Genomic DNA, 24836 nt, shown 5'->3' on the forward strand with positions numbered 1-24836 from the left:
CATCGGGAAGGGCTGGCAGTCAGCTGAGGGGAGGGACAGAGGTCAGCAGCTAGGTGGGAGCCAGTGACCCGCCCTTCACTGGAGCAAGGCAGGTGGAGCCCTAGGCAGGGCCTGGGACACTCGCCCGGAGGTTCAGGCATTCCAGGGACAGGGCAGGTGGAGGGCGCTGGCCCCACAGCACTTCCAGCTCAGAGCCTCGGGGGAGCGCTGGGCCCTGCACTCCTGAGCCGCGTGGCCCTGACACCGCAGGTGGGAAGCCCAAGGCCTAGTGAAGGGACAGAGCTTGGCCCAGGTCCCCCGGGGAGTTCCGGCAACACGTGAGTTCCGGCTGACCGCTCCGAGGCCAGCTCTCCTTGCGGGCTTCGAGGAGCTTCCACAGGGCCCGTGGCGTGTGCTGTCTCCTCTCAGTGACGCAGCCCCTGCGCCCCTCAGTCCTGCCCTGCCCTCAGCAGGCCTCACAGGTGATGGCTGGGAGCCCGTGTGCGGTAACTCCAGGGCCCCTGCTCACTGAGCACAACACTTCAGCCACCTCCTTGTGCTGGGCACAGGGTCAACCCTGAACACCTCAGTGGCGGAGGGGACCACCCCAGGATAGATGTGCCACCCAGTGCTTAGAGCTCTGCCCAGGGCTCAGCAGAGTGGGGGTCGCCGCCACCCCACCATGATGCACCAGCGCGTCCTCTGTAGTGTCTGGGCCTTGCAGGAGTTTCATGGCGAACACGCCGTCTCCCCACACCAGAGAGCAGACTCCAAGAAGCCAAGGGCCTCGCCCACGTTCACAGGGACAGAACATATCTGACTCTGACGCTGCGATCGGACCGTCCTTCAAGGACCCGCTGCCCAGGTGGTGTCAGCAGGCGGTGCCAACGCCATGGCCCCTGACCCCTCTGGGCTGCGTGTGGGGGGCCAGGGGAGCCGGCCCAAAGCAGGACGCCCTCTGAGGAGGAGCAAAGACTGGGGGGCCTTTCTGCCTGCCTGGGACTTTCCCCTTCGCCTGCCCTATGCCAGCCCTCCCCCAGCCACCCCAGCCCTGGCACCTGCAGCTCTCCACCTGCCTCAGCCCCCACCCCACCCCCGCTCTGGCGGCTCTCACAGCGTGGGTGTGAACGCCGCAGCTGTGTGACCCAGATGTAGGCAGCCCAAGCCAAGCAGTCACCGAGGCCCGCCCCGGGATGGGTCCACGGTTGGCTTAAGGCTTTGCTCTCTGTCTTGAATCTCTGAACCGTTTCGGAACAAAGGCGTTCATGGTTATTTCGCATTGAGCTGCACAAGTCAGGTGGGCAGTCCTGCCTGGTCGAGGCACTCCTCTGAGCCTCCCATCCCCACCTCGGGAGCGCCCCCTTAAGGGCGAGGAGAGCAGATGGCCGGCTGCTTGGTCAGCTGCAAGGGGCGGGGCAGGAGGAGCAGGGTCGCCTTGGGAGGACCTGGCAGCTCTCTTCTAGAGGCCAGATGCAGGGGAATGCTCATGGGACCCAGAAGGAAATTCCTCAGCTCCCCAGAGAGGCAGGCACTGAGGTTGACCTTAGCCCTCGCCCCTCTACAGCCCAGGTGCCCGTGGTGCTGGTACAGCTGAGGATGGGGTGTGACTTCACCTCGTTTTCCCTCAGGCCTCACCTCTTCCTTGGCCCCTAGGAGAGGAGAAGAGCTAGGGCAGGACCCAGAGATGGCCGGGAGCCCAGGGGACATGTCCTGCCGCGGCCTCCCACTCCTGTCTGCTGAGTCCCCCTGAGACAGCGGTGGCCTAACGCCAGGTCTGGGCGGCTGCTAGCCTTGCTGGACAGAGACGTGAGAGGACCTGAGAAGTGGGCGGTGGGCGGTGGGCGGTGGCCCAGGCCGACGGCCCTCAGCAGCGCCCAGGAGCTTCTGCCTAGACTCCCAGGGACAGGGCACTCAGCCCGCCAGGGCCAGCCGGGCCCAGTCGCAGGCAGCTCTTCCCATGTGTATCACCTTTTATACCCCAGACCATACAGCACAGCGCCTCCTGTGTTGGAGGGAGGCACCGAGGCATTGGGAAGGCAGGATGAGGCTGGTCCCACCCGCCCAGCCCAGCACCTGGCACAGGGACCCAGACCGAGGCCGCAGGCCAGAGGAGGGAACATTTCCCCCTTGGCTTTAGTCCTCATGTTGCCCCAGCTCTGGTGCCCCCCAGGCCAGGCCTACTCTGCCCCCCATGTCTCCTGCCCATGGCTCCCGGGCCCATGAGCTAAGGCTGGGCCTGCTGAGGGCAGTCTGGGCTTCAGTGCTGAAGGCAGCCTGTGAGCCAGGCCCTGGAGGACCAACGAGGAGGAGGTGGCCTTCACGCCTGGGCCCAGCATAGAGAAAGGCAGGGATGTGGGGAGTCGCCTGTTCATACTGCCCGGCCCGGCTGAGGTCCTAGAGTACTAGGGGTGGCTGAGAGGCAGACCAGGAAGGGTGTCAGAGTAAGGACACCGGCCTCAGTGCACTGCAGCTTGCCCCACGATGGCGGTGGTAGGGACACTGGCTTAAGGGGTTGGCAGCCCTGGTGCGGGAACCACGGCCACAGGACGATGCCCTCCCCAGTGCCCTGCAGAATCGCAGCACACTCAAGTGCACAGGGGGTGTGGGTTTCCTTCTTCCCCGTTCAAAAGAAAAGCAGCCGGGTGTGGTGGCACATGTTTGTAATCCCAATACTGGGGAGGCTGAGACAGAAGGATCGCAGGTCGAGGCCAGCCTCAGCTTCTTAGGCCCTCTGCAACTTAGTGAGACCGTGCTTCAAAATAAAAAACAAAAAATAGGCCAGGCATGATGGCACACGTTTCCCAGCATTTGAGAGGCTGAGACAGGAGGATTGAGCAGGTTCGAAGTCAGCCTCAGCTACTTAGTGAAGCTCTCAGCAACTTAGTGAAACCCTGTTTCCAAATAAAATATAAAAAATAGGTCTGGGAGTGTAGCCCGGGGTAGAAAGCCCCTGGACTCCACCTCCAGTGCCACACACACACACACACAAAAAAAAAAAAAAAAAAAATAGGGCTGGGGATGTAGCTCAGAGTAGAATGCCCCAGGTTCCAGTACTGCAAGAAAAAAAAAAACTATTATTAATTACAGATAAATAAAATAGGGCTGGAAGTATAGCTCAGAGATAGAATGCCCCTGGGTTCAATCCCCAGTACTGCAAAAAGTAAAGAAAGAAGTAAAGGCAGCACTGTAGGATCTCACGATGTCCCCAGAACTCGGTGTGGCGGTGCACAGTGCCTTCCGGAGCACGCACGCCGGGGGAGAGAGCTGGAGGCAGGCAGAGTACCTAGGTGGTGGAAGCTGGGAAGACGGTGCCCAGTGCTCCCTGCCTCCGAGCAGCAGGGAGGAGAGGGATGCCCGCCAGGCGGAGCCCACCAGGTGCTGGGAAGGAGACCCAGGTGGCGAGGATCAGCGTTCCGGGAGGGCGGCCCGGCGGGGAGCCGCAGTCCCAAGAGCCCGCAGCGCCAACCTCCTGCAGGCCTGGGGAGCCTCACTGTCACGGCCTGACAGCTCTGGTGACCCAAGCCGTGGCCCCAGCTGCTCCGGCCCCTTTGAATTTTGCAGAAAGAAAAAAGCACTAGACAGGCTTCAAGTGGACAAAAACCAGACCCCTTTGGCATATGGTTCAGTAAGAACAGATGTGGGTTGAACACTCACTAAAGTGCTGGATGGAGTGTGGGCCCCGGAGCCCGGCTCCATGGCCAGGGCCGCCAGCCGTCAGCTCCGCACGGGACGAGCTCGGAGCTCCGGCTGCCCCCAGCAATCACCAGCACACGTGGAGACTGAGACCAGGCAGGGCGGAGCCTCAGCAGCCTGGCCCAGGCAGGTGGACATCAGCCGCACTGGCCTTGCTGGCAGTCACCTTGGCCCGGCAGAGCCCTCTGCCTGTGCGGACTCCCTCCACGCCTTGGAGCCTCCCCTGCAGCCCCACAGGAACGTGCCCATTCTCTGTTTTACAGCTGGGGAACCTGAGGCTCAGAGGGGCTGCGCAGCTAGAACGTCAGAGCTGGAACTTGAGCCCGCGCCTCCTGTCTCGTAGATCTCCCCGCGACGGGGAAAGATGGCGGCTTCTGCCCTAGGACACTGAGCGTCTCCGTGTCTTTCCCTCCCCAGAGACGTGTGCGGTTAATAACGGAGGCTGCGACCGGACGTGCAAGGACACAGCCACTGGCGTGCGATGCAGCTGCCCAGTCGGATTCACGCTGCAGCCCGACGGCAAGACGTGCAAAGGTCAGCGCCCGGGGCCCGAGGGCCCAGCCCGAGCGCGGCTGCAGGACGGGGCGCTTCGCAGCCACTGGCATTGCTGTTGGGGTCCAGAGGCGGGAGGGTCCCCAGCAGGCACCAGAGGACACGGGCTCCATGGCACATCAGTAAGTTCCTAGGCCAAAAAGACTCTGTTGTCAAGAAATGTGGCTGACTATGGGTTGAACAATCCAGCCGGGTGTCTACTGTGCCCCAGGGCAGGGGACCTTTAGTGGCGCAGGGCCCCCTAGTGCAGGGGGGTTTGGGCTGCTCCTGCTCTCGCTTGAAGGAGTAAGGAGGCAGGAAGCTTCTTTGGCATTGAAAAGGGGGCGTCTGTAGGCTGAGAGCGAGGCAGCTGGAGGGAGGGTTCGCCCTGCATCTGTTGCTGTGCAGAGCTGGAGGGGTAGCGTCCCAGTTCCCTGATGCATAACCCAGAGTAAGGCGGGTGCTCCCACAGAGAGCGCCCCGAGGAAGAGCCCGGCTGAGCTCCAGGGCCGGTCTGCAGGGACGACGTCACCCACAGCAGAACCAGCCAGGCAAAGGCCTGGGGTGATCTCGGAGCCTGGGCAGCCTTGGCCCCTGGACAGGGAGTCAGGCCGAGGCCCCTCACACAGGACAGCACGCAGCTGAGGCTGTGGCCCCGCCACTCCACCCCTGCGCCCTGCTCCCGGCCACACCCAGCAGGGGACAGGACCTGGAAATGCTAAAGCCAGGTCAGAGGAAATATTGGAAATGGAGTTTTGGTGCGATTTAAAATGGCCGAGGTAAGCTTGTTTAAGCCTTAAAGAATAGAAAGCATGTGAGGTGTGGTGGTGTACCTCTAACCCCAGCACTCGGGAAGCTGAGACAGGAGGATCACAGGTTTGAGGCCAGCCTCAGCAACTTAGCAAGACCCTCGGCAACTTAGCAAGACCTTGTCCAAGAGGGAGAAGCCAATGGGGGCTCCTACCACTGGCCCTGCCCGCCCCTGGGCAGCCTGCTGGACACTTGCCCTCCCCATGCCGGAGAGAGTAGGTGTGACGGAGACTGTCCAAGCCCCAGCCCACCAATCTGAGACCCTGATGACCACCACGTTTCCCTTGGCTCTTCTCAAAACAATTGAGCCCTTTAAGAGGCCTTGGTCACACCTCTGGACGCAGAGCTCAGCCCGCGGCCGTGGCTGCTCCTCGGGCTCTGGCTCCCTCCTGGCTTCAGGAGTGACCCAGCTCACTCATTAACTGTGCAGTTTTCTAGCTCTGACTGTGTGCCCGTGGTAGGGAGACGGTGACCAGGGACCCTCCCCTATGTGCAGGAGATGGGTTTCGGCCTTTTTCTGTTTTGTTTGTTTGTTTGTTTGTTTGTTTGTTTTTTGTGGTGCTGGAGATAGAACCCAGGGGCCTTCTACCTCCAGGCTATACTCCCAGACCTATTTTATATTTTTATTTGGAAACAGGGTCTCACTAAGTTGCTGAGAGCCTCACTAAGTAGCTGAGGCTGTCTTTGAAACTGCGCGATCCTCCTGTCTCAGCCTCCCTGGGATTACAAGCGTGCGCCACCACGCCCGGCGGGTTTTAGCCTTTTAAATGGCTGAGGTGGCCGGGCACAGCAGTGTATGTCTGTAATCCCAGCGACTTGGAAGTCTGGGGCAATGGGATCACAAATTCAAGGCCAGCCTGAGCAACTTGGTGAGCCCCTGTCTCAAAATAAAAAATAAAAAGGGCTGTGGATATAGCCCAGTGGAAGAGCCATCCTGGGTTCCTGGGGTCCTGGGGTCCTGAAAAAAGTAAAAAGTTAAAAGAGGGGAAAAAAATAGCTGGGTATGGTGGCGCACACTTGTAATCCTAGCATTTGGGAGGCCGAGACAGAAGGATCGTGGTTCACAAAGAGCCTCAGCTACTTAGTGAGGTGCTTTGCAACTCAGTAAGACCCTGTTTCAAAATAAGGAATAAAGCCGGGCACACGCTTGTAATCCCCGCGCTTGGGAGGCAGAGACAGGAGGATCGCGCAGGTTCGAAGCCAGCCGCGCGCGCTGGCTTAGGAGACCCCGTTTCCAAATAAAAATGTAAAAATAGGTCTGGGAGTGTAGCCCGGAGATAGAAGGGCTTCCAGGAACCCCAGTACCACCAAAAAATAAAATAAAATAAGGAATAAAGAATGGGCTGGGGGTGTAGCTCAGAGGTAGAATGCCCCTGGGTTCCATCCCCAGTATCGCTAATAATAATAATAATAATAATAATAATAATAATAATAACGGGCGAGGTGGACGTGCATGGCAGAGCACTCTGTGCCAGACGTCAGGCCAGAGGAGGGAGCAGCTGGCCAGGCCTGGGCTGCAGATGGAAGGGGGGGGCAGGGGCGCCATCCCGCATGGGACTGGGCAGTTTCCGGCTGTGACACTGCCAGGGCTGGGTGGTGGTGGAGGTAGAGAAGGCTGAGCTGGGAGTTCTCCATCCGCACTAAAAGCGAAGGGTCCTGGCGCTGGTCTAGAGCGTGAACATCGTGGGGTCCCCAAGGCAGGGAGCCCGAGCCAGAACCCAGAGGCCGCCCCCGACCCCGTGCTGTGCACGGGGGTCCTGGGGTTCCCCCGCGGGGCTCCAGGCAGGGGCCGGCCCAGCAGGGAATTCCCACGAACCTGGCCCTGGGTTTCTGCTCCTGAGTCAGGGCGCATACCCTGACCTTGGCGGAGGACATCAAAGGGGTGATTTCAAAGGTTCAGTGTTTTCTGCAAGCCAGAAAGTCATTGTCAAGCAAGACGGATTGCTGGGTGCGTGCGGGGGTGGGGGGGGTGGAGCAGAGGGCTTGGAAAACCCACAGCTGAAAGCCCAGCAGGCAGACACAGGGGTGGGAAAGTGGGGTGTTTTGTCTAATGTGGGGGTCTGGAGGACTTGCCCCAAGCCCTAGCTTTGTTTCAAGAGTGTGGGTTTTATCTCCACCAAAACCCTCACCCATGGGGCCCCAAGAGTGCCAGGCTGTGTCTCTCTGATTGGATGGCAGAATGCAGTCACCCCAGTATCCTAGACACAGGAACCTGCTTAGCCCAAGGCCTACCCTCCCCTCTGCCCACAGGTGGCCCCCTGGCCTGGGGCGGCCCTGTCCTGCCCCTCATCCATCTACTCACTCCCAGTCAGGCCAGTGCGAGGCCCCGGGGTGCCAGACAGGAGCAGAGAGCTGCCCCCTACTCTGTCGGGGCAGCTTCTCTGAGGGCCGGTGGGCCAGCCCCCGCAGAGTGTGAGCAGGTCAGAGGCAGACCACAACGGTGCTCGCTGCCCAGTGGGGGACCAGAGCCCAAGGTGCCAGGCAGGGGCCAACTCACAGCAAGCCCTCGTCCAGGGCTGGGCCTTTACCCAGGGAGAGCCGAGGCCCAGCTGGAGGCCCCGTTAGCTGTGGAAGAGGGTCCTGGCTGCTGGGGGCAGCACCATGGGGAGGGAGTTGGAGAGTGGACATCAGCATTGCCCAGCTAGACCCTGCCTGGGGGGAGGAGGGGCTCCTGCACGCATGCCTGTCCGTTGCCATGACAGCCCCTGAGCTGACAGGCTCAGATGGGGCCTGGGATGGGGTCAGAAGGTTCCGGAGGCCCAGGCATTCCTGAGGAGACAAGAGCCCTGGCAGTGACCACGACCACGGGACAGGCCCTGTCTGCTTAGACGTTAGCTCATGTACTGGGGAGGCCCCGGGAGCAGGCCCTGTGGCTCAGAGAGGCGCCTCTCCCTGCCCAAGGTCACACAGCTGGCAAGAAGTGGAGACAGGCCTCCACTGGCCCACCCGTGGCTTCTAGCTAGAGATTCCTGGCCTCCAGTAACCCTGGGGCTGGCCGAGAGAGGACAGTGGAGATGCCCAGCTCTGCAGGGGCAGGCTGCAGGTCCAGCCATGTGGGGGGTCCTTGTCCTTGGGGTGGGCGGAGCTGGCAAAGTCGGCCCTTGGTGGAGTCCTGCATCTGCAGGATGGCGCTCTGCTCTCTGCTTGCTGCGGCACTGGGGCACCTTGCAGGGCGCCTCCCCAGGCCCCAGGTGGCCATGTGGGAATCTCCCCGGTCATACAGGTGCAGGCCCAGGTTTGTTGCTGTGTGTGTGTGTGTGTGTGTGTGTGTGTGTGTGTGTGTGTGTGTGTGTTATACTAGGGGTAGAACCCAGGGGCCTTCTACCTCCAGGCTATACCACCAGCCCTATTTTATTTTTTATTTGGAACAGGATCTTGCTAAGTTGCTGAGTCTGAATTCGAACCTGTGATCCTCTTGTCTCCACCTCCCAAGTCCTGAGATTACAGATGTGCTTTGCATTGCTGCTGGGGACACTCCTTAGGACTCGGCACAGTGCAGCCGGCTGGGTGGAGGAGAAAGCGGGGAGGACGTGGACAGAGGCTCAGAGGCCGGCCCAGCTGTGGCAGGAGCAAGTCCTGTGGGGTCCAGGTCCCCGACTTCTAAGGGAGTCAGGCTTGGCCTCCAGGGCAGCGCCCATCACAGGACAGGGCGTCCCAGGGCCCACGCGCAGGACGGCTCCGCGGGGTGGCTCTGCGTCTGGCAATAGTGCTGAGCTGTAGCCAGTGACCAAGTGGAGCAGGGCACCCCTCTCTCTTGTGAGAGGCCTCCCCAGCGCTTCCTCTTTGCGCCTCCAAATCTAGGTGAGGCCACCCTGCTGAGCAGCATCAGCACTCTTGTTGCTGGCTGCCGGTGGAGTCTGGAGGGGGAGGACAGCCTTGGGGGAGGCTCAGCCAGGAGGAGCTTCGGAGGAGCAGGGACTGTATCTCCCCAGAAGCCCTTCAGGGACAGGCCTGATGCCAGAAGGCCAGGCTTCCCTAGAGCCCAGATGAGCAGGACGAGGGGACAGGGCAGAGGCCGCACAGGGGCTTTGCTCAGAGTGAGAACGATGTCTCCAAAATGTCAGCCAGCGGTCCAGGTTGCGAGGGAGAACGCTCCCCATCTCTGGGGGTGTGCCAGCCGAGGCTGGCTTAACAACTGCTCCAGAGGGCATCGGTTATGAAGTACGACTGGGCCAGGTGACCCTCAGAGTCCAGCTCCCACTCACTAGTTGCTGATTGAAGAAACAGTTCAAACAAACAGATGGAGAGCTGGGGTGGGTGTGAGTGGTCAGGCCCGGGGAGAGCCCAGCCCTCGCGGCGGAGCCTGACACCAGGCACTCTGCCTTCCTCAGGCCTGGGTCTCCTCGTCACCAGGCAGCAAGACTCACTGCTTAAAAGTCCCAGGTGAGACAGGTGGCCCACCCCTGTGATCCCAGTACTTGGGAGACTGAGAAAGGAGGATCATAGGTTTGAGGCCAGCCTCAGCAACACAGTGTGAGTCTCAGCAACTTAGCAAGGCCCTGTTTCAAAAAAGGGGGTTGGGGGGCAGGGTAGCGCACGCTTGTAATCCCAGTACTGGGAGGACAAGACAGGAGGATCGCAGGTTTGCCACCAGCCTCAGCAACTTAGTGAGGCCCTCTGCAACTTAGGAAGACCCTTTTCAGAATTAAAAATTTAAAAAAATAGAGCTGGGACTATAGCTCAGAGCTAAAATTCCCCTGGGTTCCATCCCCAGTACCACAAAAAAGAAAATAAATGGGGGGGAGAGGGGAAGGTAGGGGTGTAGGTCAGAGGTAGAATGCCTCTGGGTTCAATCCCCAATACCACACACACCAAAAACAAATAAATAAAATGGAGACCCAGCCCCTAGCCACACCCTTGCAATGACCTGCATAGCAGGGTCCAGCAGCTTCCAGGGTGGCCTGGAGCGGCCCCTGCCGTGGCCTTGCCGCCCCTTAGGCTGCATCCTGGATGCACAGATTACAGGACATGGGATGCCATTGTCCCCACTGCCTCTTCTGTACCAAAGCCTCCTCTCTGTGACCTGAAGCCAGGCTCATCCCAGCTCCTGAGCCTGCGGGAACTGGCGCAACCCCACCCCCACTCCACCCGCCAGGCCCAGCCCCTGCCCAGCTGGGGACAGGAGTCCGGCCCTGGGCAGTGGCAGAGGGCAGGTCAGGCCACCACACCCACGGGCACCTGGCTCACCCTCGCCTCCCCTCCCCTCAACCCCGCAGACATCAACGAGTGCCTGGTCAACCACGGGGGCTGTGACCACTTCTGCCGAGACACCGTGGGCAGCTTCGAGTGCGGCTGCCGCAAGGGCTACAAGCTGCTGACGGACGAGCGGACGTGCCAAGGTGAGCCCCCGCCGGGCCCCGCGGCCCCCGGTCTCCATCCTAACTCCTAGGTCCTCCCTGGCTTCTGCAGGCCCCAGGGACAGGAGGCGAGCCCGTGGGTTCCGGGCCTCGGCACGTGCTCCTGCCCACCCTGCTTGCCTGTCTTCCATGGTGCTAGGGACATCCAGTCCAACCGATCCCCTTTTGAGACGGGGAACAGACCCAGGGACAGAGCCACCTGCCCAGCCAGTGTAGGGCAGCTCTGGCTTCAGAGGTGGGATGCTGCCACCTGGTGGGAGACATTGCACACTGCAGGCACTCGGGGTCGCCAGGGTCCGCAGGAACAGGTGGTAGGAGGGCTGGGCAGAAGCCAAGCGTCACTGACAGGTGCAGCGACCTCCTAGGGTGCGGGGAGCCCAGGGGTGGCCAGGGAGGGGATTTCCGGGAAGGATTCCTTAAGAGGGGCCACTGGAGACACGCTGGAGGGCAGAGGAGGCACGTTCCCGGAGGAGCAGGGAGGTCATCCACCAAGGAGATGGCACAGTTGGGCCCAGAGGACCCCAGGAGCTCGGTGGGCGGGCAGAGGCTGCTGGGAAGGAGGCGGCGTCCTGCTGGACAGGATTCGGAGGGAGGGTGAGGAGGGGCTTGGTTTCCTCGCTGGTTATCCATCCCACCGCCATCTGGCTATTGTGTTTCTGTGGGGTGCCGCAGCTGCGGGAGGGATCACAGCCCCTCCAGCACCCACGCGAGGTTGCCAGGCTTGCAGCTTCTCCTGTAGGTGCGTCTCAAGGGAGAGCCCGTGGTCCCCTGGCCTCAGGCTCAGCGTGCAACCCAGGCCCATACCTCCCCACCTCAGTCTCCACCTCTGTCCCTCGACGGACACCCCCGGCAAGAGGGCCAGCCAGGCGCGTGGCCTGTCTGGGCCCCAGCAAGGCTCCTCTGCACTCTGACTTTGTTTCCCAGCCTGCCTTGCCAAGTCTGTGCCGCATCCCAGGTGACATGGTACATCCCGGGCTCCGTCCTCGCCGGCCCCCACCGTGTTTCTCTCTTCCAGCTCAGCCCCTGGGGCCCTGGACTCCCAGGTTCAGCCGAGAGGGGTCCAAGCCCCTTGCTCGGCACTCAGAGCCCTTGGGATGGGGACCCCAGACACCTCCCAGGCGGCCCTCGGCTGTCAGTTCCCAGGCACTCTGGGCCGCCCCCTCTCCGCCTTTCCCTGGAGCGCACTTTCCCCACTCCAAGCTGGCGCCGTCCACAAGGCCCAGGAGCCCCCTGGGCGGGATCACAGCCCATCCAGCACCCACAGCACGACTCCTCACGGTGTCAGTGTTTGTGATCACACGTAAACTCTGTAAGGTGTGACGTCACGTGGCTGGCGCACCCGGAGAACAAACCCCTACTGCCGAGGTCAGGCTGCCGTCGCTCTGCCCGCTGGGCCATCGCTGTCCTGAAGGGGCCACTTTCCTCAGAGCGCAGGTCCAGGACAGGCTGCCTGTCATCCTTTCCTCCTTTCCAGTAACAAGCGGTCTGCGACTCCCCCCTTTCACTTTATGCTTTGGCCTCCAGGAAACTCACCATCAACTGTCACATACTATCAGAGTTCCTTTTTTAAGCTGGATGAGTGGTATATTCCCATTGGGGTGGTGGGAAAACACGCTTTGGTCAGTATTCAAGAGCCCTGAGTCCACGTCCCGGTTCGGCCACTTCTCGAGGTCCTGGGGCAAGCCCGTCACCTTGCCTCCTCTGCAGGTGTGGGCTGGCTACCTCTCCTGATCACAGCTGAATGGGAGAGATTTAAACGGCAGAGATCCATAATAATCCCCTTAGTCAAAAGATTTTTACCCTGCTCACCTCCACAAAAGATGTGAGGTGGCCTCCAGCCCAGATCCAGGGGGTGGTGGGGAACCACACGGCCGCGCCGGCTCCACGCTGAGCCCCGGGGCTTGGGATATCCACGGATATAGATGTGTGCTGACTGACCGCACGACTGGTCAGGCCCGGCCCTGCCTTGAAACTGCTTGTCTCCTGTGGCCACAGACATCGACGAGTGCTCCTTTGAGCGGACCTGTGACCACATCTGCATCAACTCCCCGGGCAGCTTCCAGTGCCTGTGTCGCCACGGCTACACGCTCTACGGGACGACCCACTGCGGAGGTCTGCAGCCCGCCCACCAGGGCCACCTCCCCTCGAGGCACGCGCCTGGCCGCTCGGCCGCCACACAGCGCCGCCCTGACCCTAATCTGGACCCTGGCAGTCCCAGGAGGGGCTCGGCAGGGCTGGGGACCGCTGGGCACAGGGCTCTGCCACAGGCGAGGCGGGCAGGGACAGGGACGGGCGGGACAGCAAGTGTCTGCCAGTCCCAGACCTTGGCCAGCTGTAGGCAGAAGCCGGGACAGTGCATCTGCTGGAGAAACCAGTTCAGATGGGGGACGGCCAAAACAGAAAACCGCACAGTGTGTCCGGTGGGTGGGGATCAAGAAGGAGAAGGGCAGAGTGTGGAAACCGTAGGGATCCCAAAGGGGAAGCCTTTGGGTCAAGATGGAGGAGTAGTGAGGCAGGAGGACCGCGAGTTCAAGGCCAGCCTGAGCAACATAGCCAGCCCCAGTCATAAAGTTAAAAATAAAAAGGGGAGAACATCCCAGGTTTCAATCCCAGTGCTGCCAAAATAATAAAAAAAAGATAGGGTGTCGAGCACCCCAGAGGATGTGTGTGCAAAGGCACCGCGGCGAGGGGCCCAGGCAGCAGGAGAGTGGGCCTGGGGGGCACTGTGGAGAGGCAAAGGGAGCTGCACGCCCGGACCGCGGCGCCGGCTGCAGGGAACTTGCAGCCTCACTCCCAGCGTGATTAGAAAGTTCTGCAGGATTTAGGCAGGTGCAGAGAATGCTCTGGCTGCCAGGATGGGAGCCAGGAGGCCCGGGTACGCAGGCGTGGGTGCCCCAGCAGTGGGAGAAGCAGGGCTGGAGAGAAGGCTCTACAGTCAGGAGCGGCCTGAGCAGAGCCCGCTCCTCAGGGCGCCCGCCGCTCTTGTGCAGGCAGCCTCGGTGCGGGGCAGCAGGCCCAGCCCCTCTGGAGGAAGGAGGGAGGGCCTCCGGGGTGGCTCCTGGCACCTTGGTGCCTCCTGTGCCGCAGGGGAAACTGAGGCTGAGATGGGCCGTGCAGAGTCCCCAGTGCGCTCAGGCCTCAGATCCCTGGCCAGTGCTCGTTCCCTGCCCCACACACCTGGCTGGGTTGAAGCTTCAGCTGTGTGTCACTCCCAAGCTGTAACAGTGCCGGCAAGCCTGTGACCCCAACTGGGAGTCTGAGACAGGAGGATCACAGGTTTGAGGCCAGCCTCGGCTACTTAACCAGACCCTATTTCAAAATAAAAAGGGCTGGGGGTGGGGGAGGCGGCTCGGAGGTAGACTGTCCCTGAGTTCAATCCCCAGTAGGAAGAAAAAAGTCAGAAAAAAGAAAAGCCACCGAGGGCGGGGCAGCGCCTCGAGGGCGGGGCGGCCGCCAGCTCACTCCCCTGCGCTTGCAGACGCGGACGAGTGCAGCATGAACAACGGGGGCTGCGACCAGGGCTGCGTCAACACCAAGGGCGGCTTCGAATGCGTCTGCCCGCCGGGGAGTCGGCTCCACTGGAACCGGAAGGACTGCGTGGGTGAGTGGGCGGGGCGGGCGGTGGGCGGGGCGGGTCCTGGCTCCGCCCCTCGCGGTGGGTGGGGCCGTGGCTTCTGAGGGGGTGCTGGGCGGCTCTCCCTTGGTTCAGGAGAGCGAGGGCTTACAGAAGAGGGGGCCCAGGGGGCGCCGAGGGCAAGATCTGGGTCCTTCAGGGGTACCCCGCGGGTGTTCAAGCTAGGAGCCTGGAGGGAGTGGGCTGGACCTGCCTCCCCAGCTCCCCTGTCCTGCCGAGGAAGCTGAAGAGGCGTGCAGTGGAGAGGGTACCCGGCCCCCTGCACACCCCCCTGCCGCCCCACACCTCCCACGATGGGGCATGCCTCCGCATGGGGACCCCGGGCTGCCTCCTGGATGACCCCTTCTGCGTGCCTGTCCTGGTCTGGGTGGACCCTGGGCCTGCCTCCCCCAGGCCCACCTCACTCTGATGTCCTGGGCATTCCTCCCTGCTCAGAGCGCCCAGCAAGTCCTCGTTCCCTTAGAATCAAACCCGCCATTTATGGACTGGCCAGAGGCCTCTGGGCTCCCGCACTCCCCCTGTTCCAAGCCAGCGGCACCCAGCTTGCAGCAAGCCCCCAACCTCCCGCCAACCCGCTGTCCTGGCCTCCTCCTTTCTCAGCTGCCATGCCCTGGGCACCCCAGAGTGACAGCCCCCACCCCTCCCGCCTCTCCCTTCACACCCTCCTCCCTGCACCCGGAGCCACTGGCCAACAGTTGTGCTGTACAGGCTCCTGTTCACGTGTGTGTGTGTGTGTGTGTGTGCGCGCACACTAGAACGGCAGCTGTGTGCAGCTGAACGGGTATTTTTTGCTTGGCCTGGTCACTGCTGTGTCCCACCCTAGAACAGAGTTCAGAATCACAGGCACTGAGTCAGCGTTCATTGAATGAATGAACGTATCAAAGAATGAAGACTCGCTTCACACGGAGACCAGGAGCTGACCGCGCTGCGGACAGCCTGCTTTGTCTGTCCAGGCCGAGTCTCACTAAGCAGAATTCTGGGTCCACGGAGAGTTTGGGGACAGTGTTGTTTGGGGTGTGTTGGTCACAGGACAGGTTGAGGTGGCGTGTGTCCCAGGGCAGGCGCAGGAGTGACTGGCAGGCCTTAGGAGGGGGCTCCGGAGTGCATCTGCCCAGGCGCTGGCCTCCACCGCGGCTTCGAAGGCTGTCCCACCGCAGCGGCCACGGCACCTGGGTTGTGCTGGTTCTGGTGTTTACTGGTCACCGTGACTGGGGTGGCCATCTTCCCCCAGGGCAGAGGGAGGGGTTCCTCCTCCTGTCTGCTTCTGTTCTCCTCCCTCAGCCCTCTCCTCCATGGCCCCCAGGCGTCCTGCCCCGCCTGTCCAGTCCAGGGTGGAGGGCCCGTTGCCAGGTCACCTCCTCAGCAGATTCCGCCCGCCTCGTCACCTGGTTCTCCATCGCATTTCATATTCTGGGCAGCCAACATGGGCTGGCTGGAGTCTAACTGAAGGTACTGGTGGCAGGTTCTGGAAGGCTCCTCGAACCCCAATTCAAGGCTCCAGGCCTGACCAGGAAATAAGCGCAGTGACCCCACCTTTAGCTTAGGTGTGTGTCAAATCTCGAGTCTACTGTAGGTATGCAATGACCTCAAATCACCTTGGGTGTGCGAGGACCCTGTATTGACCTTAGGTGTGCAACGGCCCCACGTCTACCTCAAGTGTGCAGGACCCTGTGTTGACCTTAGGTGTGCAACGGCCCCACATCTACCTCAAGTATGCAAGGACCCTGTGTTGACCTCAGGTGTGCAACGGCCCCGCGTCTACCTCAAGTGTGCAGGACCCTGTGTTGACCTTAGGTGTGCAATGGCCCCACATCTACCTCAAGTGTGCAGGACCCTGTGTTGACCTTAGGTGTGCAATGGCCCCGCGTCTACTCAGGTGTGCAGGAACCCTGAGTCAGCCCCAGGTGTGCAGCAACCGCACGTCTACTCTAGGTGTGCAGGTGGATTTTGCTTCAGCCCCCAAGGGAATCGTCCCACCTCACTCTGTTTGGTGAGTCCAGGTTCAAAAGAAGTCAGTGCAGACAGTGGCAGACGCTGCTGTCAGTCAAAGACAGCACAGGCCCTCCACTGGCTCCACGGCCAGCCCGTGGCCTCCTGGAGCCCCCCTCCCCCCGCCAGCTTCCACACACGGCACAGGCTGTATTTACCGTATCACCCATGGGGGACACTTTATTTTGGCAGTGTTGGGGCTTGAACCCGAGGCCTGTGCATGCTAGACAAGTGCTCTACCACTGAGCTGCACCCCCAGCCCAGGAAGCATCAGTGATGACGGCTTTGGGTTGTCCAGTTCCCACCCATTGACTTAATACACTCAGCGGTGTTCACCCCATAGCCACGCACAGCACTAGGAAGAACATCGGACGCTCTGAGGAGAAAGGTCTACAGGTGTTGAGTGGAACAGCTGGAATGTGTCACACCCACAGAACAGTCAGCCCTGGTCCTGAGGTGGCGCCAGGGAGCCAGGTTTTCCTATGTAAGGTGGGCTCTGGAGCCGCAGGTGCAGAGTCTGTGGATGGCGTCGTGATAAACACCCACGGGTGCCCGGCAGGGGTCGCTGGGCCTGCCTCTCCTGAGGTGAGGACATCTACTCCTTCTTATGCGTTGTCCATAAAGAACATTCACAGAGTGCGGACCACACTCTTAGCCCCTTTCTAAATTGGCTCTGCTAGCAAGAGCTGGGGAAAGCTGATGTACGGGATTCGGATGGTCTTATATCCCAGTAAAGGCTAGATCTCTGTGAGCTCCTGTTCCTAAGGGAAACCTAGTAGGTTAAGGGGTATACCCTCAGGTCCATAAGATGAGGACATATGATCAAAAGACTAAGGGCCGCCGGGCGTGGTGGTGACACACGTGATTCCAGTTCTTGGGAGGCTGAGACAGGAGGATCGCATGTTCAAAGCCAACCTCAGCAATTTAGCAAGAGCCTGTTTCAGAATTTTTTTTAAAAAGTGTAGCTCAGTGGTAGAATGCCCCCGGGCTCAATACCCAACACCACAAAAAGAAAATTAAAAACTAAAAACAAAAGAACAACAATATATGATGACAGCATAGAAATGAGCAGTTGCAAACATCCAGCAATTTCTGCCCTTGGTCTTGGGTAGTGTCCACTCAGCGTGCCAGCTGCCCGCGCCGATCGTCCTGGGTGGCAGACTTCTATGCAGTGTTGCTCTAGAAAGTTCTGTTAGGAGCCTCAGGGTAAGACCTTTAAGTGGGGACTTTACAGTTCTGGGAAATTTGTTTGTAGTCTTCCAGAAGAGTAGGGGTAATAAAGACAGTGACATTTCTGAGTAATTTATGAATGACTCTTCCAATAAAATGCGTCTGCATATTACTAAATAAATAAGCTGCAGTGTCCCAAATAAGACACACAAAATCTAATATTGGAGCCCAGGAGCACTGTTTGTTTTTGCTGGTTGGTTTGGTTTGGCTTTTAGCAAGAGGCTGCTCCAAGCCAGGCATGGTAGTGCACACCTTTTTTTTTTTTTTTTTTTTTTTTTTTTTTTGGTGTACTGGGGTTGCTGGAAGCCCTTCTACCGCCGGGCTACACTCCCAGACCTATTTTATACTTTTTATTTGGAAACAGGGTCTCTTAAAGCCAGCGCGGCTGGCTTTGAACCTGCGCGATCCTCCTGTCTCCGCCTCCCAAGCGCAAGGATTACAAGCGTGCGCCACCACGCCCGGCGCTAGTGCACACCTTTAATCCCAGTACTTGGGAAGCTGAGACAGGAGGATCGCGAGTTCAAAGCCAGCCTCAGCAGCTTAGCAAGGCTGGAGCCCAGAGCTAGAATGCCCTGGGTTCAAACCCCTGCGTGCACGCACACACACACACACACACACACACACACACACACACACAGCTGCTTCAATTTGTCCAGAAAATAAACCACTATTACAGTATATATGTTAACACACGTTTATAACCCCCATAAAGCCCACGTGGAGAGGCTGGAGGATACCTTAGCATTTATTCCTGCCTCTGCAGCTTACCTCAGCAACTGAGCAATACCCCCAGCAACTAGTGAGAGCCTATTTCAGAAAAATAAAAAGGGGCCAAGCATGGGAGCACATACTTGTAATCCCAGTGCTTAGGAGGCTGAGACAGGAGGATCGCAGGTTTGAGGACAACCTCAACAAGTAGTGAGAGTCTCATCAACCTAGCAAGACTCTGTTTCAAAATAAAAATTTAAAAGTGGGAGACAGGGCCGGGCGTGGTGGCGCACGCTTGTAATCCCCGCGCTTGGGAGGCAGAGACAGGAGGATTACGCAGGTTCGAAGCCAGCCGCGTGTGCTGGTTTAGGAGACCCTGTTTCCAAATTTAAAAAAAAAATGTAAAAATAGGTCTGGGAGTGTAGCCCGGAGGTAGAAGGGCTTCCAGAAACCCCAGTACCACCAAAAAAAAAAAAAAAAAATGGGAGACAGGTGTGGTGGCACACGCTTGTAATCCCAGCATTTGGGAGGCTGAGACAGGAGGATCAGGTTTACAGACAGCCTCAGGTACTCATTGAGGCCCTCTGCAACTCAGTGAGACCCTGTTTCAAAAAAAAAAATAGGGCTCTCAGCTGGATGTGGTGGGCACACTTGTATCCCAGTACTTGGGAGGCTGAGACAGTAGGGTCACAGGTTCGTGGCCAGCCCCAGCTACTTAGTGAGGCCCTCCACAACTTAGTGAGACCCTGTTTCAAAATAAAGAATAAAAAATAGGACTGGGAGTGTAGCTCGGAGGTAGAATGCCCCTGGCCTCAATCCCCAGTACCACAATAAAATAAAATAAGGATTGGGGGTGTAGCTCAGAGGTAGAACAGCCCTGGGTTCAACCCCCAGTAAAACACACACACACATACACACACACACACACACACACACACACACACACAGAGCCAGTTGGTCCTACTGGCACACGCTGTCTTAGGGAAGATGTCAGCAGACGCCTAGGTGAGGGGGTCTGGTGGACCCAGGGATGGCACAGCCTCTCCAGATAGCATCCTCTGGGTCTTACAGCCTGAGCGTCCCCAGTGCTCCCATACCGAGTAGAAGCAGTAGGTGAGGGGGCAGGGGGTCCTCTCTGCACTACAGATGTCCTCGCCTGAGGGCTCCGAGAGCAGCCGGGAACCAGAGCCTCTGTGTTGGCGTTCTAGCTCCCTGGAAATATTTACCCTCCTATTGTTAGCAATATAGCATGCCCTAGACAGGGCCACCGTTGGACCACCAGGGCAAATTTGGGTCCCGTAGGGCTTGGTTCCTAACCATATCATTCCTGCACACTCAGCCTGGCATCTCTCTTAATTTTGTTTTCTGGGTTTTGTTTTTATTAGCAGCAGCATTTCGAATTTTAGATAGAATTCGCCATACCACCTTAAGTGTACAGTTTAGTGGAGCGCGAGTCTGTTCACTGAGTTGTGTACCCACAGTCAATTTTAAAGCATTTTCATTTCTCCAAAACAAAACGCTAAGCCGGGCATGGTGGCACACGCCTGTATTCCCAGTACTTGGGAGGCTGACGCAGGAGGATATATAGGTTCGAAGCCAGCCTCAGCAATTTAGCAAGACCCTCAACAGCTTAGCAAGACCCTATTTCAAAATAAAAATGGCTGGAAATATATCTTAGTGGTAGAATGCCCCCTCATTCAATCCCCAGTGCAAAAGACAGAGAGAAGCCGGGCGCGGTGGCGCACGCTTGTCATCTCAGCATTCGGGAGGCTGACAGGAGGATCGCGGTTCACAAACAGCCTCAGCTACTTAGTGAGGCCCTCTGCAACTCATGAGACATCCTGTCTACAAATAAAGAATAAAAACTAGGGCTGGGGGTGTAGCTAGGAGGTCGAATGCCCCTGGGTTCCATCCCCAGACCCACAAAGAGAGGGGGTAGGGGGCCCTGTGTAGCAGCCACTCTCCGCCCCCCTGGTAGATTAGGCAGCTGCTAATCTACTTTTATCTCTATGCTAGATATTTCTTTTGTGTGTGTGTATGTGGTACTGGGAATGGAACCCAGGAGCATTCGGCCTCCGAGCTACACCCCCAGCCCGATTTTTTGTTCTGTACTTTGAAGCAGGGTCTCACTAAATTGCGGAGGGCCTCACTCTGCCTCCACCTTAGGTGTGCAACGGCCCCGCGTCTACTCAGGTGTGCAGGACCCTGTGTTGACCTTAGGTGTGCAATGGCCCCGCGTCTACTCAGGTGTGTAGGACCCTGTGTTGACCTTAGGTGTGCAACGGCCCCGCATCTACTCAGGTGTGTAGGACCCTGTGTTGACCTTAGGTGTGCAACGGCCCCGCGTCTACCTCAAGTGTGCAGGACCCTGTGTTGACCTTAGGTGTGCAACGGCCCCGCGTCTACTCAGGTGTGCAGGACCCTGTGTTGACCTTAGGTGTGCAACGGCCCCGCGTCTACCTCAAGTGTGCAGGACCCTGTGTTGACCTTAGGTGTGCAACGGCCCCGCGTCTACTCAGGTGTGTAGGACCCTGTGTTGACCTTAGGTGTGCAACGGCCCCGCGTCTACCTCAAGTGTGCAGGACCCTGTGTTGACCTTAGGTGTGCAACAGCCCCGCGTCTACTCAGGTGTGCAGGACCCTGTGTTGACCTTAGGTGTGCAGTGGCCCCGCGTCTACTCAGGTGTGCAGGAACCCTGAGTCTGCCCCAGGTGTGCAGCAACCGCACGTCTACTCTAGGTGTGCAGGTGGATTTTGCTTCAGCCCCCAAGGGAATCGTCCCACCTCACTCTGTTTGGAGTCCAGGTTCAAAAGAAGTCAGTGCAGACAGTGGCAGATGCTGCTGTCAGTCAAAGACAGCACAGGCCCTCCACTGGCTCCACGGCCAGCCCGTGGCCTCCTGGAGCTCCCCCCACCACCAGCTTCTACACACAGCACAGGCTGTATTTACCATATCACCCATGGGGGACACTTTATTTTGGCAGTGTTGGGGCTTGAACCCGAGGCCTGTGCATGCTAGACAAGTGCTCTACCACTGAGCTGCACCCCCACGGGACCCTGGGGGGCAAGGCTTTTCTATGCCAACCTTGGAGGAAGTGCCATCATTACCAAGGCAGGGGCTCACCATTCCCAACCTTGTAGCCGAAAGCCAGTTGGGGGCTGACCCACCCGGGGCCTCACAGCCAGGAAGCCCATGTTCATTTGCAGCTGGGCCTGTACCCAGACAAGCCTAGCCCCTGGTCTGCGGGCCCTGCGGGCCCCACGGCCTCTGCTGGGGTGGGTGTGGCCTCCTGGGACGAGGGAAGGAGCCAGCTCTGGGACCCAGCACCCTACACAGCCACATGGACCTGGGCCGCGCCATCTCTGTGCCCCTTCCCTCAAGACTGGCCCTGGAAGGAGGGCTGCAGGAGTCCCTGTTGGCCTCGGGAAGGCCGCATGGCTTCTCTCAGGCTCTCTGTATGTCTCCTCTTTTCAGAGTCGGGCAGGTGCCTTTCTCGGGCCCAGGCCTCCGCACAGGCCCAGCTGTCCTGCAGCAAGGCGGGCAGCGTGGAGAGCTGCCTCCTTTCCTGCCCGGCCCACACCTTCTTTGTGCCAGGTAATGCCAGGCTGCCCCGGGGGAGGGATGCATTGGTACCGCTTCTTCCCGGGGCCCAGGCCCTGCTCCCTGCTGCTTGCCAGGAAGTAGCATGACCTAGAATGAGGGGCCGGTCACTCGTCCTTCCAGACAGCTGCCTGGTCCTCTGCGGGCCTGGGCTCCTCCCGCCTCGTCCCTGACCTGTGTCCCAGAGCAAGAGCAGGCTGATGGAGGGTCAGCCCCTACCTTCCTCTCATCAGCGACCCCCACCCCCAGGCCTCCAATCTGGGGCCCTGGAAGGGAAGTGCGCCCACCTTACCCACGGGTCTCTCCACAGACTCAGAAAACAGCTACGTCCTGAGCTGTGGCATTCCAAGTCTCCAAAGCAAAACACAACCGAAACGCCACGGCACCAGCTCCGGCCCCGGGCCCAGCTGCTCAGGTAATGCTGCGCACACCGGGTGGCCCCTGGGTCTGCATCCAGCACCACGCTGCAGCAGAGGGAGGGACACAGGCCAGGAAAGTTTCCCCCCAGGCCAGGCCCTGCCCAGCGCGGCCCAGGGTACTAGAGACAGGGAGAGCCAGGGTCCAGAAACCAGCAGGCTTCAGGCTAAGCCCCAGCCCGGGGCTAGTGGCCATGGAAGGGCCTTTCCGGCCCCGCGGTCACAGTAGCAGAGTGAGTGACTCCTCAAGGCTGTGAGTACACAGATCTCGGGCCCTGTCTCGGGGGAGTGGTCGCCCCTGCTGTGCAGCTGGGTACTACAGCTCCCAGGGCAGCGCTGCCCTCAAACACCATGCACAGTGGGCGCCTGGCACAGGGCCCTGCCAGCCTGGCACGTGGTGGTCTTCAGCAGCTCTTGATCCATGGTGCTGGAGCGGCGTGGTGGCGCGTTTCTGTGTGCTCACACATGGGATAGGATTCTAGGTGTCTGGAGTCGGGGGCTCTGCAGTCCAGGAGGCGGGAGCCCCCAGTCTGCGTTTCTGTGGCATTTCCCTCCCCACCTTGTCTTCCACCCTCTTTCCTAAAAGCGCGAGCCATGATTATGGCCTTGGCCATGCCTGTCCTCCTCTGTGGACGACAACTGGCCAGGTGCCCCCGGCTCAGGCTCGGGCTCGGGCTCACGCTCAACCCTGCGGTCCGTGTGCTCGCCCTTCGCAGGCCACGCAGCGAGGAAGGAAGCGGGCAGGGTGGTCGCGCACCCGGGAGGGCTGGCGAGGCAGAATGGCCCACACCAAGCCCCGCCACCTCCAGGTGGACTGGTCCCCCGGCAGCCCCCGTCCCCTACCACCTCCTTGCCTGCAGGAGAGGCCGCCACCTGGGGGATTTTGCCTTTCCCCAGATGCTCCCGCCGCCGCCATCAAGCAGAAGGCCCGCTTCAAGATGCGGGACGCCAAATGCCACCTCCGGCCGCGCAGCCGGGAGCGCGCAAAGGAGACCCCACGGCAGCCGCTGCTGGGTGAGTGGGCCACCGGGGCCGAGGAGGGGTCCCCGAGAGCAGGGCCAGCCTGCTCCCCACCGCCATGGCCCCACAGCCCTAGGAGCCAGGCTGGGTGCTGCAGCCCGTGGCCGTGACTCCTGGGGAGAAGGCCAGCATTTAGTGGGAAAGGGTCCCAGCATCCCTGGGGCCCCTGCCCCGGCCCAGCCAGAGTTAAACGCCCTCCCAGCAAGGCCCGGCTCCTAGTGGAAGGCGTGACTCGTGTTCACGCAAAGGGCCTTTCTGGAGTGAGGGTGGCCAAGGACATTCTCAGAGCAAAGGCTCCGTGGCAGGGGCTCCGTGAAGTCCCTTCTCACACCTGGCGTGATGCCCAGTGCTCAGGGGCTCACCCGAGGGCGCCCCGCTGGCCGAGCCCCGAGCTGGTGCGGCGTCCGCAAAGGCTGTGTGTAAGGAGCCTCTCCGAGCCAGCTTGGCCTTCTCCAGTTGCCTCAGTTTCCCATCCGCTCCATGGAGTACTGGGCATGAGGATGGTAGTCGTGTGCAGAGCTAGGTGGGCCCCGCTCCCCGCCCCACGCCACCGGGGTCCTTTCCTTTGTCTAGAAAACTGCCGCGTGACTTTCGTGACCCTCAAGTGCGACTCCTCCAAGAAGAGGCGCCGTGGCCGCAAGTCCCCGTCCAAAGAGGTGTCCCACGTCACAGCGGAGCTCGAGGTGGACATCAAGATGGAAGAGGCCTCAGGTGGGCGGGGCTTCTCTCATGAGCCGCTAACGGAGGCTGGGGATGCTGGGCACCAAGCTGTGCTTCCAGGGGAGGCGGAGGCCAGGGAAGGCAGAGGCCAGGGGAGACGGGGGCCAGGGGAGGCAGAGGCCACAGGAGGCAGAGACCATGAGAGGCAGAGGCCACAGGAGGCAGAGGCCATGGGAGGCAGAGGCCACGATGGAGGCTAGCCAGGCGAGCAGCGGGAACTGGTGGAGTGACGTCCAGGATAGAAGGGGCAGCCCAGGGTTACTGAAAGCTCAGGAGGCCGCCCAGGGGAACGAGAGCAGGGCTTGGGGCACAGGCAGCCCCAGGCCTCCTCCTCTCCCGCCCTCCCTGGGGCTGGAGGGGAAATGTGTGCAGCTCCTCAGAGTGCCTGAGCCCAGGCCCGTCATCCCAGCTCCCGGCCGGGCCTTGTGACGCTCTGCATTCCTCTGGCTGTTAGTGGCATCAGGCTGTGGCAGAGGAGTTGAGAGCTGTCGGCAAGTAGGTTTGGTGCACACCTGGCCCTGGCAGGGGCATCACAGAAGAAAGAGACCAGGCCCGGGCCCTCTCCTGCCAACACTGCCAGCCACAGGAAGGCAGATGTGTAGCCGCGCCGGGTGCCGGTGGGACTCTCGGTGGTGGGGGGTGAGCACAGCGGGGAGGTCTCTCCCCAGGGAGGGGCTCAGGAAGCCCCCCCAAAGCTGCCGCTTGAATCAGCTTGGATCAGAGCCGGTGTGATGGTGCACACCTGTGATCCCAGGACTTGGGAGACCAAGACAAAGATCACAGGTTCAAGACCAGCCTCAGCAACATAGTGAGACCTTGTTTTAAAACAGAAAGTAAAAAGGGCTGGGGGTGTAGTTTGGAGACAGGACACCCCTGGGTTCAGTCCCTAGTATCAAAAAAGGAAAGTCCATCAGGTAGGAGAGGGGTAAGGAATGGCCATCAGGCAGAGGGAATACAACGGGGCAAAGCATAGAGGTGAGGGAGCAGGCGATGTGTCCAGGAGCCAGGTGGCTAGAAAGTGGGGCTCACAGTGCCAGTGTTGGGGTGAGGCTGGCAGGGCAGGTGGGGGCCAGAGCACAGGGCACAGAGAGCTGCGCAGGGTCCTGGGGTCGGCGACGGTCCTCAGGGTGCAGGAGCCCAGCCTGAATG

General features: G+C 60.0%; 1 protein-coding gene across 3 annotated transcripts in view; it reads left to right on the forward strand.

Annotated features, from left to right (window-relative positions):
* SCUBE1 (signal peptide, CUB domain and EGF like domain containing 1) overlaps positions 1 to 24836 on the forward strand; it is a gene marked incomplete at both ends in the record, with an annotated part of 120223 nt that overhangs the window by 80011 nt on the left and 15376 nt on the right. For all 3 annotated transcript variants that reach the window (XM_080705478.1, XM_080705479.1, XM_080705480.1), the window contains 8 exons: positions 4090 to 4206; positions 10230 to 10352; positions 12366 to 12482; positions 13849 to 13971; positions 21406 to 21525; positions 21842 to 21946; positions 22845 to 22961; positions 23541 to 23678. In XM_080705478.1, coding sequence (XP_080561604.1) covers positions 4090 to 4206; positions 10230 to 10352; positions 12366 to 12482; positions 13849 to 13971; positions 21406 to 21525; positions 21842 to 21946; positions 22845 to 22961; positions 23541 to 23678 — 960 coding nt within the window. The remainder of the gene's footprint in view (positions 1 to 4089; positions 4207 to 10229; positions 10353 to 12365; positions 12483 to 13848; positions 13972 to 21405; positions 21526 to 21841; positions 21947 to 22844; positions 22962 to 23540; positions 23679 to 24836) is intronic.

The sequence above is a fragment of the Muscardinus avellanarius genome, assembly GCF_963383645.1.
Source record: "Muscardinus avellanarius genome assembly, chromosome: 11".
NCBI lineage: Eukaryota > Metazoa > Chordata > Mammalia > Rodentia > Gliridae > Muscardinus > Muscardinus avellanarius.